Source organism: Rissa tridactyla, chromosome 4, assembly GCF_028500815.1.
Source record: "Rissa tridactyla isolate bRisTri1 chromosome 4, bRisTri1.patW.cur.20221130, whole genome shotgun sequence".
NCBI lineage: Eukaryota > Metazoa > Chordata > Aves > Charadriiformes > Laridae > Rissa > Rissa tridactyla.
In genome coordinates this window covers 1649944-1663149 of record NC_071469.1, presented here as the reverse complement: position 1 = coordinate 1663149, position 13206 = coordinate 1649944, and the positions used below count along the sequence as shown (strand labels likewise).

Below are 13206 nucleotides of genomic sequence, written 5' to 3'. Positions count from 1 at the left end.
CAGCTCTATCAGAAGCTGCATGAGAAGATGGAGGATTACCAGCAGAAGGTCAGCGTGGCCACCCGGGATCGCCTCTACCGCCGCAACTAGCGGCGCCCCATCATTGTTGGCCATCAGGTGACGTCCCCGGGTGCTGCCGCTGCCGTCCCACCCTGCGCTGGCTCAGCCCCTGGTGCTGTTTTTACTCTCTTTTTTTGTTTTTTTTTTTTGTTTTTTTTTTTTCTTTCTCCATAAGGGTCCGGTTTGGGGAGGTGGAGTTGCACCCCCAGTGTGTCACCTTGCTGTCCCCTCTGGGGACGGGGTGACCGGTGCTGAGCAGAGCTCTGGGGTGCCACCGTCACCCGGGCGGTCCCCTCGCTCCCATCCTGTATCATACGCGGCAGCTTTTGGCGTATCTTTTTATTTATTGTTGTTGTTTTTTGGATGAACTTTAATAAAATGAAAGCGTTATTAGAGGTCTGCGTTGGGACGGGTGCTGCCCCCCAGCACCCTGGGGGGGGGGGGGGATGTGGGTCAGGGGGTGAAGCACCCACAGCCCTTTTGTGTAGGGGACTCTCTGTAGGCCCCAGCTACAGGGCGGTATGGAGCTCTAGGGCCAGCACTGCCATACTGCAGGGTACCTTGCTATAGGGCCAGGGGGCCAGACTGCCCTATAGGGCCAGAGAACTGGGGCTGAGGGAGGGGCAGCGCTGGTCTATAGGATGGAGCTATACCCGCCGTGGGGGCAGTATGCCCTATAGGCTCAAACGCCAGCACCATGCTATGGGGCTATAAGCCTGAGGGGCTGGGTGCTATAGGGTAAGAAGGGGTTATAGCTCCTAGGAGCAGCGTTATGCTATAGCGTGGGGCTACAGCTGTGAAGGGCTGCACTGTGCTATAGGGCAGGAGGGGGCTATAGGCTCCAGGCGTGGCACCTAGCTCTAGGGCAACACTGTGCTATAGGACATGATGGGGCTATAGGGTACGGTGGACCTATATCCCAAAGGAGTAGCACCCTGCTATAGGGCAGGAGAGGGGGCTGTAGTCTCCAGGGGTGGCACCTTGCTATAGGGCACGACTGGGCTATAGGCTCCAAGGGCAGCACTGTGCTATAGGGCAGGAGGGTGCTATAGGCTCCAGGAGCAGCACCATACTATAGAGCAGGAGGGGTCTATAGGGCAGGACAGGTCCGTAGGCTCCAGGGGCAGCACCGTGCTATGGAACAGGAGGGGGCTATAGGCCAGGAGAGCTCTATAGGCTCCAGGGGCGGCCGGGACCCCCGAGGGGGCGTGGTGCGCTGTAGCCCCGCCCCCTACGCCATGACGCACGACGCATCGCCCCTCCCCTCCCTCATTCTCCTGACCGCGCAGGCGCGGCCGCAGCCCGGAGCCACCGCTCCAGCCGCCGCCGCCATGGGGAAGAAATCCCGCTCCGCTCCGGGCCGCCGCCCCATCCTCCAACTCTCCCCTCCCGGACCCCGCCGCGACGAAGCGACGGCGGTACCGCCGGTCGAAGGAGCCGATTCGGCTTCCGAGCCGGGTATAAGAGCAAGGCGGGGCGGGGGCGCTTTGTTGGCGGGGCGCGGCCTAGCGCAGGCCTCGGCGCGGCCTACTCGTAGCGCTGCGGCCTAGTCGCGGTTACCGGGGCCGGAGGAGGCGGAACACTCCGCCTCCTCCGGCCCCAAATCTCCGGTATTGACGGTTCTCCCCCCCACAGACGAACCCGAAGCGGTGGCGGAGCCCCCCCGCAGCGCGCCCAACCCGCCGCCCCCCACCGCCGTCAAGCCCACAGGTACGAGAGGGTAGACCCTTCCCCCTCCCTTAATAAAATCAGCAGTTAGGCCCCCCTGTTTTTTTTAAAGGAGGAGTATCGCCCGCTCTCCAAAAACCATTTTTTTTTTTCGCTAAACGTTTTTTCTTTTGTAGTTATTCCCTTCACAAGCCCTTTTTTTTTAGGGAGGAGGGCTGATTATCCCCCTTGAAGTATTATTATTAAGTGTTATTTTTATAATTAATCCCTTCCTAAATTTCTTTCTTGGTGGTTGCTCCCCTTTTAATTGTTCTGGGTTTTATTTCAGCATCGTGATTCCTCCTCCTTAAGCACACTTTTTATTTATTACCAAGATAAGTCGATTGCCCCGTTTAAGTGCTTTTTATCTGGGGGAGTGGGATGATCCCCCCCAGTTTTTTTCAGGGGGGAGAACAGGATTATTGTTTCCAGTTTTCTGTTTTTTGGGGGGTGGTGATGTGGAAGTTTCCCCCTCCTGATGTTTGACAGGGAGATGACTTTTCATCTTAAAGATTTGGACTAGGAGATATTTCTCAACTCAGTGTATTTTTTTTCTGGGGGGAGGAAGAGGTGATTTTTTCCCCCGTATTACTTTTATTATCTCTTAAATAAATCTAATATCAATTTAGTAATTAATATTAAAATATTGGTATTTTGATGAGCGGTGACTCCCCCCTCTGTGGTTTGCAGGCAGAATACAATATTCCCCCCCCAGTCTTTTTTTTCAGGGATGGGGAATTGTTTTTTCCTCCTAGTGTTCTGATTTTTGTTTTGTTTTTTCCCCCCCCCCCCCCAGGGTGGGTATTTCCCCCTCCCAGTGCGGTTGAGGGGCTGCTCTCCCCTGATTTTGGGGGGCCGGGAGTGGGGTGATGGTGGGACCAGCCTTAGGGGGAAGCTGGATCTGCTTCCCCGCCGCAGCAGGAGGAGCCCCAACACGTATCTCCCCCCTCACTGAGGGTTTTTTCCCCCTCCCCGGGCAGGAGGTTTGTGTCTGCTCGGTGCTTACGCAGACAGCGACGACGAGGAGGGCGAAACCGCAGAGAAATCAGCCCGTTCAGCGGATGCAAATGGCAACAATTCGGCAGACATTGACAGCACGCTGGCAAACTTCCTGGCGGTTAGTGCGGCTGGCGGGGAGAGGCGGGCGGAGGGGAGGTCCTTGGGAGGGAGAGGGTGGTTTCACAGTCCGAGACGTTTTCCGTTTTCCGCTACTGATGAGCGCTTTGATTCTGCTTTCGCCTCCCCTGGGATCTGAAGTTCACGCTGGGATGTTTTTTTCCCAGGAGATCGATGCCATCACGGCTCCGCCACAGCCCACCGAGCCTTCTGCTGCCTCCTCCTCTTCTTCTGCGCCGCCCCCCACCCCTCCCCGCCCGGAGCCGAAGGAGTCAGGCTCAGGCCAGTCCTCGGGCACCGCCAACGGCGCAGGCTCAGTGCCGGCCCCGGAGTGGCAGTATGACACCCAGTGCTCGCTGGCGGGAGGTGAGCACATTGCAGACCCTCACTGTTAGGGCTGCACCCATCTCAGGGTGGGGGGCTGCTGTCCCCCGCCTCACCAAAGGGAGGGCGGTGACAACACTGGGGAAAGGCGGGCGACAACAGCCTGGGGAGCATGTCCGGTTGGTGGTGGGACACAGGCTCTGCGTGTCTTGTGGGTGACAGCCTGTCCTTGTGTCCCCCCCGGCAGTGGGGGAGCTGGAGATGGGCGACTGGCAGGAGGTGTGGGACGAGAACACCGGCTGCTACTATTACTGGAACACCCAGAGCAACGAGGTGACCTGGGAGCTGCCACAGTACCTGGCGACACAGGTCCAGGGCCTCCAGCACTACCAGCACAGGTGGGAGAGACCCCCCAGCCCTGCCAGGGGAGGCCCCAGGGTCTTGTCCCCGAGATGTTGTCCCTGAGCCACCCTTCACTCCTCTCCTCTTCCTCAGCAGCACCGTGGCGGGCACCAATGGCAGCTTCGTAGCAGCTGCCGAGCTGTACCCCCAGGAGAAGGGGGCCGCCCCGGGCAGCGTCGCCCGTGGGGCCAGCCTGGCCAAGCGGGAGCTGAAGAAGGTCAGTCAGACGGGCCCAGTGCCAGGTTCTGCTTGCCACAGGGCTTGTGGGCACCCCTTTGGGCTTCCTTGGCAGTGGGTGGGTTGCTCCGCTCCATTTGCAGCGCCCCCATCAGCCATCCGGGCTTCTTCCTCTGCGGGCTGCGGTCTCCTTAGCTGCTCGGGGAAGGTGCAAGGCTGGGGCAAGGGGACAGGGAGCCGCAGCTGCTGCTGGAAAGCTCATGGGAAGCTCGACCTTGCAGGAGGTGAATGAAGGTGTGCAGGCCCTCTCCAACAGTGAGGAGGAGAAGAAGGGGGTGGCTGCAGCCCTCCTGGCACCGCTCCTGCCCGATGTGGTGAAGGAGGAAGAGGAGCGCTGGAGGAGAAAGGTGATCTGCAAAGAGGAGGTTGAGCCACCCCCGGAAGAGGAGGCGAAAGCAGAAGAGGCGCCGGCTGCTCCTGAAGAGCCAGAGCCCAGCAGGGATCCCCTGGAAGACACGCTGCAAGAGGATCTGTGCAGCGTGGTGCAGTCGGGGGAGAGCGCTGAGGAAGAGGAGGAGCAGGACACCCTCGAGCTGGAGATGGTGCTGGAGAGAAAGAAGGTAAGAATATTTTTGTCATGCAAATGAGGCCGCAGGTGCAGCCAAGGAATAGCTGGGACGTTTATTTATATTTTTATTTATAATAGCTGACACGTTTGTGTCCTTCCTCCTTTGGGAGAGTGACTCTGCGTTTCCCGTGCTGCTCCTCTTCGGGCTCCTTATAGATCAGCTCCGTGTGGATGCTGCGGGCGGGTCAGCAGCCGCTGGCAAACTCGTGCTGTGTTAACGCGGTGCCCTGGTTAGAGCAGCTGTTTTCTCTTCTCTCATGGGTGACTTGTGACTGCGGCTGCTCTCCGGGGGTGGCTCGGGTTACTGAGGTACCCCTCGCCATCATGTCTCTTGGCAGGCGGAGCTGCGTGCCTTGGAGGAAGGTGACGGCAGCGTTTCGGGCTCCAGCCCGCTCTCCGATGGGAGCCAGTCGGCCTCGCAGGACGCAACCCGCAGGCTGGCCTCTAAGCGAGGGAAATGGAAACTGTTTGTTGGAGCCGCCAGCCCTGAATCAGCGAGTCGAGGCTCCAGCAAAACGGGCCGGGAGAGCCCAGAAACGGCAGAAGCAGGTAATTGGAAAGGGGTTTCCTGTCCCCGAAGATGCACGGGGTGCCTGGAACCCGCAGAGCCTCACACAGCGCGTAGAGGAGCTGGGACGGGCAGTGAGGTACGTCTGCCAGGCAGGGGACAGGCCCAGAGGGGTGGCTGTCACTGCTGTCACACACAGCCAGGCTTGCAGGCTGGCAGCATGAGCCTCGCATGCTCAGGGCAGTGTGGGGATAAGCTGACGCTCTGCCAAATTCTCTCCTTTATCCTATAATTAAAGAAAATAAACAGGTGAGTGCCTACAGTCAACACTGTATCAGGAAAGTAAATAGGAGAGTGCCCATACTTTTATAAGGAGAAGGAACACAGAAGCGTGACAACGGTGTTGTCACACCCCGCCACCTTCCGCTTTCCTCTCCACACTATAAATCCCGACCGTGCTACATGGGGAACTGTGCCCTTCCTCTTTTCAAGTTGTGTTTCTGAGCCGCCTGGTGATAGACACCACATTTCAGCCAGGCGAGCTCTTCCCCGAGAGCTGCTCCGGCTCCGCGCTTGTTGGTGTGTAGGAAACACAGGGCAGGACCTCACGGTGAGGAGAACTTGGTTCACGGAAGGGTTGTTTGATTCTGGGTGCGCGTTGGATGTATCACTCGAGTGACAACAACCCCTCGGCAGAGCTCATGTTCCTGTTGGCGCTCTGCTTTCCCGTGGTACAGCCGCGGTCTTTCAGGGACTCATCAAATACACGTTAACAACAGTTCAGCAGATGTTGCAGCGCATTGTATGAATTTATTGCCTTGGGGGAATCGCACGATTGTGGCTGTTAATGCTCCACTACAGCCCGTGCTTCGCTGCCTGTTGTGGCTGTTACCTGCACCCACCCTCCTGTGTCCGCCCCCCCCCCAGCCGCTCCAGAGCTGTGCTGGCCGCAGAGTTGGAGAGAACAGTCCCGACTCCCAGATCTCCCAGTCCGTCCCCGGCACGGAGCTTTGTGCCAACCACTGCCTCGTGGCAAAGAGCAAGGCAGAATGGGAGAGAACTGCATTTCGCAGAAAAAAAGGGGTACAAAAGTGCCCTGAGCCCAGAGCAGGCTGCGTCCTGCTGAAGGGGGAGACGGTGCCTGCCCCAAAACGGGGCTGTTGTGTCCCCGATGTGTGTCTGGTTCAGGTGGAGGCATGAGCTGGATGTCAGGCCTGGAGTTAAGTCCCAGCGTTGTTTGTCCAGCGTGGCTCTTCTCAGGGTGGTTTTGCTGGAGGCCTTTTCCGTGTGCCTTGCAGGCTCTCGAGCAGAAGGTCCCTGGAGACGGCTCCTTCCTGCAGGGCTGGTTTCCTGCTCGCCCGGGGAGCAGGAAGGTGTTAACTTTCAAATAACCTGTTCAAAGTTGAGCACCCTGCAGCTGGAGGGGGATTGCGGGAACCCTCCTGCCCTTGAGGCCAGGGCACACCAGGAGTGTGTTTATTTTCCCCCAAAGGCTTTAGGAGTCCCTTGAAAAACTTTCCTCCCTGGAACGTGTCCTTTGGACAGTGAATTAGTCACCGCTGTCCTGTGGTGCGGCTCAGGCAAAACCTTATGGTCTTGACAAGGTTTTAGGAACTCGTCAGTCTTTGACATTGTCTCAACTTATTTAATCATTGATACCTTTCCTTGATTAAACCGCCGGAGTTTAATGATTGCCTGCCCGGCGGTTGGCTCTCTTCACGCTTCCTTGAACCCCTGTGCTCTGGGCTGTTCCTCCTTCAGCCCTTGCGCTGTAGCAGCTGTAATTCTCTGCTTCCCGTCCCATCCTCCTGAAAGGACCCCTGACATCAAAACACAGAGGCGGTGACCCTCTCTCCTTTTTAATTTCAGGCTCTTGTCGCTGGCTCCTGTGGGAAAGAAGCCCCGGCTCTTTCCCTGCCCTCTCCTGCAGTAGCTTTGGTTCCCTGGCACGGTGTCTCCAGCCAGCTGTTGGCAGCACCGTGGTGGTGGCGGGACAAGGGCTCACCTATCATTTCTTCTCCTGCAGCGGCGAGCACAGAAGCAGCCGATGCCAATTCAGACAAAGAGGCAGAGTCTGAGGAGCCCCAGGAGAAAACAAAAGCACAAGGGGCACCAAAAATAGAAGAGGAGGAGCAGGACCTAAAGGTACGGAGATGCAGAGGTCCGTGGCGATGAGATTTGTCCCAGCTCGCGTTAAGGGACGTGGCTGGGCACTCGGCAGCTCCCCCAGGCCCTGGCCAGTTTGCTGCTCTCCCAGGGGCTCGCCGTGCTACCGGCAGCGTGGAGGGACATGCTGTCTCCCTCAGCCACCTCTGATGCCACCAGCCAGCGGGGACACCTGAGCTCTGGGCTGTGGGTTTGGCCTGGCTGGAGTGACTTCATTTGCTTCCCGCACGGCCGGCGGGACAGGACCCTGCCCCTGGTGTAGCTCTAAACCTCAGATCCCAGCGCAGCTGCAAGAGCAGCTCACCTCGGCCCTGCAGGACTGGGCCAGCATCTCTGCAGCCCGGTGTCCTGTCTCTAGCAGGAGCCAGCAGCAAAGGCTTGAAAACGTTTTAAAAAAAATAAATAAAGGGGGCATGGGGGGATAAAGACCGAGCCCTGGGTCTGGTTGTGAGAGAGAGCAAACACTTTTGTCTTGACTTTCTTTAGACCAATAATGATGTTACAATCCTCTGGCACGTGTCCGTTACAGTCCCGTTCCCAGGCTGAAGACTCCTCGTCTGTAATTTCTCTGTCTGGAGGCTGCCAGTACCGTTCTCCCCAGCACGACTTTTTGAAGTTGTTCGATGCAAACTGGGGAAGCCCTGGGGTTTTCTGCAGCATCGTGCTGATGTTTTCTCTTCCGAGCCTTGGTTTGCTCTTTTTGGCTGCGGCTGAATGATTCCCAGAGCCCCTTCCTGAGCTGCAGCGGTGACACTCAGAGCTACAGGCTCTGGGTGTATGTTACGCAGAGTGCTGGGGGGATCTTTCTGTTTATCCTTCTGATTCCCTGGTTGCTTTTACCCTGAGATCTCCCACAGAGTTAAATTTGGCTCCTGAGTAATTTCATTTCGTTCGCAAGTGTTGTCACCTCCCTGTGCCAGATGGTTTATGGATGGGGAATCGCCGGCTTGTCGTAGAAGCCCGGTGGAGACCCGCAGCGAAAGCTGACCTCCGGTCCTGCCCTTGTTTCCCATCGTTTAATCATTTTTCCAGCATGAAAGGGAAGGGCTTCCATATTGTCCTTGTGACGGATTTAGCATCTCCCGTAAAAGAACTCTGTAACAGAGTTTCGAGATGGGTTGTTCCCTGCCCAAAACCACCGAGCCCTCCCTCAGTATAGCATCTACAGGAGGCTTGTCTGATTTTTTTTTTTAATTTAATTTATTTAAAAATAAAGTTATAAAAAGGTAAAAAGCCTGCAGCAGGACCGCGCTTGTTGGCTGCTGCGTCCCAGATGGCTGCCAAAAGCCTTTTAAGCTGTCACATTTGCTGTCCCCTTTTCTCCTGGTACTGGCGGTGCTCTGTGACGGACCGTGTGCTGTAGCGTGGTGCTTTCCCATGCAGGATCCCTTTAGAGCTGTTGGAGGAATGCCGTCTCCTGGGGTAATCGGTACCGTTTGCTTCATCGATTCGGGGTAATCTCTCTTCTGCTGGCTCTCTGGTTTGCAGGAGATCCGAGTCCTCCGCTGTGAAGTCACCCTCTGCTCTGGGATCTTCCCTGCCTTCTCCGTAGCCACGTTAATGCGGGAATTCATTTCCCTGCCTCGGGCTTGTCTGTCTGGCCCGTGTCCCTCTCTGGAGACAGACGCTGCGCTGTCGGCTTTGGGGACCTTCCAAAGCCTCTTCCAAAGAGTGAAGGAAAAAAGACATTTTTAGAGCCCTCCTTAAAGCAAGTGTGATGCCGTTTGCAGGCGTCCGCCCCGTTTCTGCTCTTGAGTCGCTTTCTGGCTTGTAGCTGCTTTCATGCAGTGCCCTCAGTCAGGGGGATTGACACAGGGGGTCCCCGTGCAGCACCCGAATTGGAGGTTTGGCCCCTGCGGGACGCTGGGGTTGAGTAACGGTGGTCGCTGTGGGCTGGCCTGAGCCTTAACGTAGACGCTGTCTCTGCTCGGGAGTAAATCCAGAGCCGTTACCCCTCTCCTGCGCTTTCCAGATTGTTCCTCCGGAAAGCGGCAACTTATGAAGCCTGAAATTATATCCTGGCTGTTTCCTTTGGGAAATGGTCGAAGTGTTGTATTTAACACTTTCTGCCCTGGTGATTGCTCTGCTGTAACTCCAGAGCCGGGGTGCTGAAGCAGACCAAGCCCGTAACCCTCCTTCGGCTGGTTCGGAGGGGTGACCGCGCTGAGAGGCGCTGGGAGCAGGGCAGGGTCCCCACAAAGGAGCTGGGGTTCGCTGGCACCTCCTGTGGCTGTGGAGGAGGTCTCGTCCTGCTGCCCCACACCGACCCCCTCCCTGGGGCGCAGGAGGTAGAGGGGGTGACAGGTGCACGCGTTCAGGGTGGCGTGTCCCAGTCCCGCCTGGCTGAGGGGCCGCGGGCTGTCCCGAGTCCTGTTTGCCGGGGAAGGCCTCGAGCCGCGGGGGCCGCAGCCGCCCGGTGACGCCACCCGAGGGCGGTTCTTTACTCTGCCCTTTCTCCCTGGCAGTTTCAGATCGGAGAGCTGGCAAACACTCTGACTAGTAAATTGGAGTTCCTGGGCATCAACAGACAATCTATCTCCAACTTCCACATGTTGCTGTTGCAGACAGAGGTAACCGAGCCTTCGCCCCTCGCTCCGGCCTTCTGTTCCGAAGCGGATCAAATACTGTCCGCCGCTCGAGCGCCGAGGGCCGGTGCTGCGTGAACCTCGTGGCCGCGGCGGCACCGCACCGCGCCGTGCGGCCTGCCTCCTGCAGGGCCCTTCCTCGGCGGGGGGAGAGCATGGCTTTGCGCGGAGGCGGTGTCTTCCTCCTGGCCCCCCCGAGTCCCGTTGCCGTAAGGGAACTTCCCGGACCTCGAGTCCTGTCCCGAGGGCCGCTTGCAGCCTCCCTCAACGGCTTCCCCCGGTTCTTGCCCTCTAGACCCGCATTGCAGACTGGCGAGAAGGTGCTCTCAATGGAAACTACCTCAAACGCAAACTCCAAGACGCAGCCGAACAGCTAAAACAATACGAAATAAACGCCACCCCTAAAGGCTGGTCCTGCCACTGGGACAGGTACGCGCTCTCCTACCTTTCTCACCTTTCATCTCTGACATCTCAGACATGATTTGTGACCATCACCACCCGACGACGTGGCGCCGTCCCTCTGGGAGACTGAGAGCAGCTTCTGTTAGCAGTGCTGGGCAGGCAGAGAAACGTCCGGCACTCGCAGAGTTTGGGCCAGCCACCAAACTTGGAGGATCCAAACGGAGTGCTCAGTGCTTTTGAGACGGAGCTGATTCCCTGATCGGACAGAGCTGGTTTTCACTCTCGCGAGTGTAAAGCGCTGTGGAGGGCGGGCCTGGGGGGTCGCGCATGCGAGAGCTCTGTGAACTTTGCAGGATCTCTGGATCAACTCTTCTGACCAACAGCTCTGACAAAGGACAAACTTCAACTCACCGACGGAACGAAGAACAAGATTTCTGTCTCCTGCCAGCAGGTCAGACCCAAACATTTCTTTGTCTATTTGGCTTTCTTGATTAATTTTCCTTTGTTTGAAATCTTTGCTCTTTTGTTTTTCAGCTCCCAGATCCGCTCCCTCTCTCTAGCATTCACTGTGTGTTTGACACCAAGAGTATCATAAAAGCGACCTCCGCGCACCACGGGGTAGGGGGGCAGCCGCTTCTCTCCATTGGGCTGTTCCCCGGTGCCTCTTCTCGGAGGGCGACTTTTTCAGCCAAAGGTGGCGGCTGAAAGTCCCGGTGCTAGGGAGACGTCGCTCTGCCGCACGCTGGCCTGCTTTCTCAGCCCTCCCCTCCCTCGGAGCGGGGGGCTCAGGGCGACCTTCACGCAGCCGGCAACGCAAATAGCTTTGAGCGAAATCGGCTCCGGGCTTCTCCTGCCTCTTGTCCTCAAAGTTGTTTGTTTGCGTTTGGGAGAGCGGCAGCCCCGCTGCAGAGGGTCTTCCCTGCGAGAGCGCACCGCTGTCGTGGGCAGGCCCGCCTCGGAGTGTCAGTGGCGGGGAAGGGAATCTAAAGCCTCCTTCTCTTTCTTGTGATTTAGGGAGCATAGACGCTATTTCTATGTTAACGAGCGCTCAGGAGAGTCGCAATGGGAGTTCCCCGACGGGGAGGACGAAGAGGAGGGACAGCGGACCACCGACAGAAAAACCGACGGTCCTCCTAAACCACCTCCAAAAGACAAAGGAGAGCGTGCCGAGGACCCCGCCGAGCGCTCCGCAGGTAACAGCGTGGGGGCAGGGAGGGGGGGTTGCTGCAGTTTTGGGGTGTCGTGGGGTCCCGCCGAGCGCTAGAGCAGTACGCGGTGGCCTCCCTCCCTGAGCACCTCACGGTGGCTTTAGCGAAGCTGGGACGAGCGCTTCTCCCACGTCCCAGCTGTCCCCATCGGTTTTAGGTGTCGCCGCGGTGGCGGGGAAGGCGGCTTGCAGCTCGACGGTCGAGCCCGTGGCCTGAGCTCTGCCTGCCCGCTCCCGGGCAGGGCCCCGGCAGGGAGGCAGCGGGCAGGAGCAGGCAGCGCGGTCCGTAGCGTGGGTTTTCAAGCCTGTGTCAATGTGTATTCTTCAGGCTCCCTTTGTAAAGAATCCTTCTCAGGCCAAGTTCCTGCTACGTCTCTCATGCCGCTCACTCCATTTTGGACTCTGCTTCAGTCCTCTGTCCCGGTCCTCCAACCTCCCTTGCCTTTGGAAATGCCTCCGCCGCCTCCGCCTCCACCAGACTCGCCCCCGCCGCCGCCCCCCCCGCCCCCGCCTCCCGGAGAAGACGGTGAGATCCAGGAAGTGGAGATGGAAGATGAGGGGGGTGAGGAGCCGCCCGCCCCAGGAACGGAGGAAGACGCTCCCCTGAAGCCTCTCCTGCGCCCAGCTGCCAGCAGCAGCCAGGTGAGCGGCGGGGCCGGCAGCTGGGCGAAGCCAGGGCTCAGCCAGTCCCCCAGCCCCTGTGAGCCCGGGGAGGGGACGTTTGGAAATGGGGGTCCCTCCCGACTCGGTGCTAATGTTGACACTCTGTTCCAGGGCGCCGTTGAACCGACCCCAGCCCCGCTGCTCTCTGCCAAGCCGCAGAAAAGGAAAGCCACGGAGATGAACCCGGGGCTGATGCAGCGCACGGCCACCATCGGCAGCTGCCCCGTCATCTACAGCCAGCCCCTGATGGCCGCTGGCAAGTACCAGCCGTCGGCCGTGCCCTTGGCCTCCCTGAGGCCCCGCCAGCGGCTGCAGGGGGAGATCCAGGGCCGCCCCAACCTCCGCATGGCGCCGGGCCACGCTGGCCCTCAGCCCACCGCGCTGGGCCTGCAGTCCGGCTACCTGGGCGTGACGGCACCAGCTGCCCCCTCTGTCATGAGCTACTCGGAGTGTGCCGCGCCCGTTGGCCTGCCCGCTGCCGCCACCGTGCAGCCGGCCCCGCCGCGAGGGGCCCTGCCCGCTGCCACCACTGCTGAGCAGCCACCGCCACCACCGCCCCCCCAGACGCCCCCACCTCCCACCCCCAAGGCGCCGCCGCCACCGGAGAAGGAGAAGCCGAGGAAGGGGCGGAAGGACAAGGTAGGCTCTTGCACCGGTGCCTCGCCGGCGTGCCGGGTGTCCTCCCCTTCCAGCCGCCCTCACCGCAGCCTTTTTGCATTTCTGGCGCAGGGCAAGAAGGGCAAAACGAAGATGCCATCACTGGTGAAGAAGTGGCAGAGCATCCAGCGGGAGCTGGACGAGGAGGAAAACTCCAGCTCCAGCGAGGAGGACCGGGAGACCACGGCCCAGCGGCGCATCGAGGAGTGGAAGCAGCAGCAGCTGATGAGGTACGGGCCCTTCCCCGTGCTACGTTGCCCGGCTCCTCCTGGGGGGGACAGAGAGTTGGGGTCCAGATCTCCGGCCCCAGGGCCGGCACACGAGGGTGGTGGGGACTGTCACCTTGTGCCAGCCGGGCGGTGACCCCTTGCTTTGTCCCTGCAGTGGCATGGCGGAGAGGAACGCCAACTTCGAGGCGCTGCCGGAGGACTGGCGAGCGCGGCTGAAGCGGAGGAAAACCGCGTCCAGCACATGAGGCGCGCCACACTCTCTTTTTTTGTTGTTTTATTTTGTTGGATTTTTTTTTTTACAGATGTACAGTTCAGAGCCCTTCACCCCTTGACCGTTGTCCAATAAATTGTAGCAGTTTGGGATGTGCCGTCTT

The 13206-nt window shown here is 59.0% G+C and overlaps 2 protein-coding genes across 8 annotated transcripts in view; both read left to right on the top strand.

The window, feature by feature from the left end:
- NUP160 (nucleoporin 160) overlaps positions 1-453 on the top strand; it is a 30692-nt gene extending 30239 nt beyond the window's left edge. The window contains exon 35 of the mRNA XM_054201513.1: positions 4-453. Within this exon, the coding sequence (XP_054057488.1) occupies positions 4-90 (87 nt within the window). The 3' untranslated portion in view covers positions 91-453. The remainder of the gene's footprint in view (positions 1-3) is intronic.
- Positions 454-1340: 887 nt separating this feature from the next.
- Positions 1341-13195, top strand: FNBP4 (formin binding protein 4). 7 transcript variants are annotated; one of them, XM_054201520.1, is made up of 17 exons: positions 1341-1518; positions 1696-1770; positions 2748-2884; positions 3051-3249; positions 3455-3605; positions 3706-3826; positions 4068-4406; positions 4753-5061; positions 6792-7067; positions 9554-9658; positions 9969-10102; positions 10429-10526; positions 11090-11268; positions 11694-11924; positions 12057-12584; positions 12675-12832; positions 12987-13195. In XM_054201520.1, the coding sequence occupies exons 1-17, from the start codon at positions 1392-1394 to the stop codon at positions 13075-13077; spliced, it is 3258 nt and encodes a 1085-aa protein (XP_054057495.1). In that variant the 5' UTR covers positions 1341-1391; the 3' UTR covers positions 13078-13195. The 7 variants fall into 7 exon arrangements, with proteins under 7 accessions (XP_054057495.1, XP_054057498.1, XP_054057494.1 ...); XM_054201523.1 differs by having other exon boundaries at positions 3703-3826; positions 4753-4963; positions 6949-7067; XM_054201519.1 differs by having other exon boundaries at positions 3703-3826.
- The last annotated feature ends 11 nt before the right edge of the window (positions 13196-13206 follow it).

What these genes read in the sequence shown, in the direction of transcription:
- FNBP4 (XM_054201519.1), top strand. Translation starts at nt 1,392, where the DNA reads ATGGGGAAGAAATCCCGCTCCGCTCCGGGCCGCCGCCCCATCCTCCAA. An exon ending in GAGCTGGGACGGGCAGTGAG is followed by an intron (nt 5,062 to 6,791) that starts GTACGTCTGCCA and finishes TTTTAATTTCAG; the next exon opens with GCTCTTGTCGCTGGCTCCTG. An exon ending in TGGTCCTGCCACTGGGACAG is followed by an intron (nt 10,103 to 10,428) that starts GTACGCGCTCTC and finishes TGAACTTTGCAG; the next exon opens with GATCTCTGGATCAACTCTTC.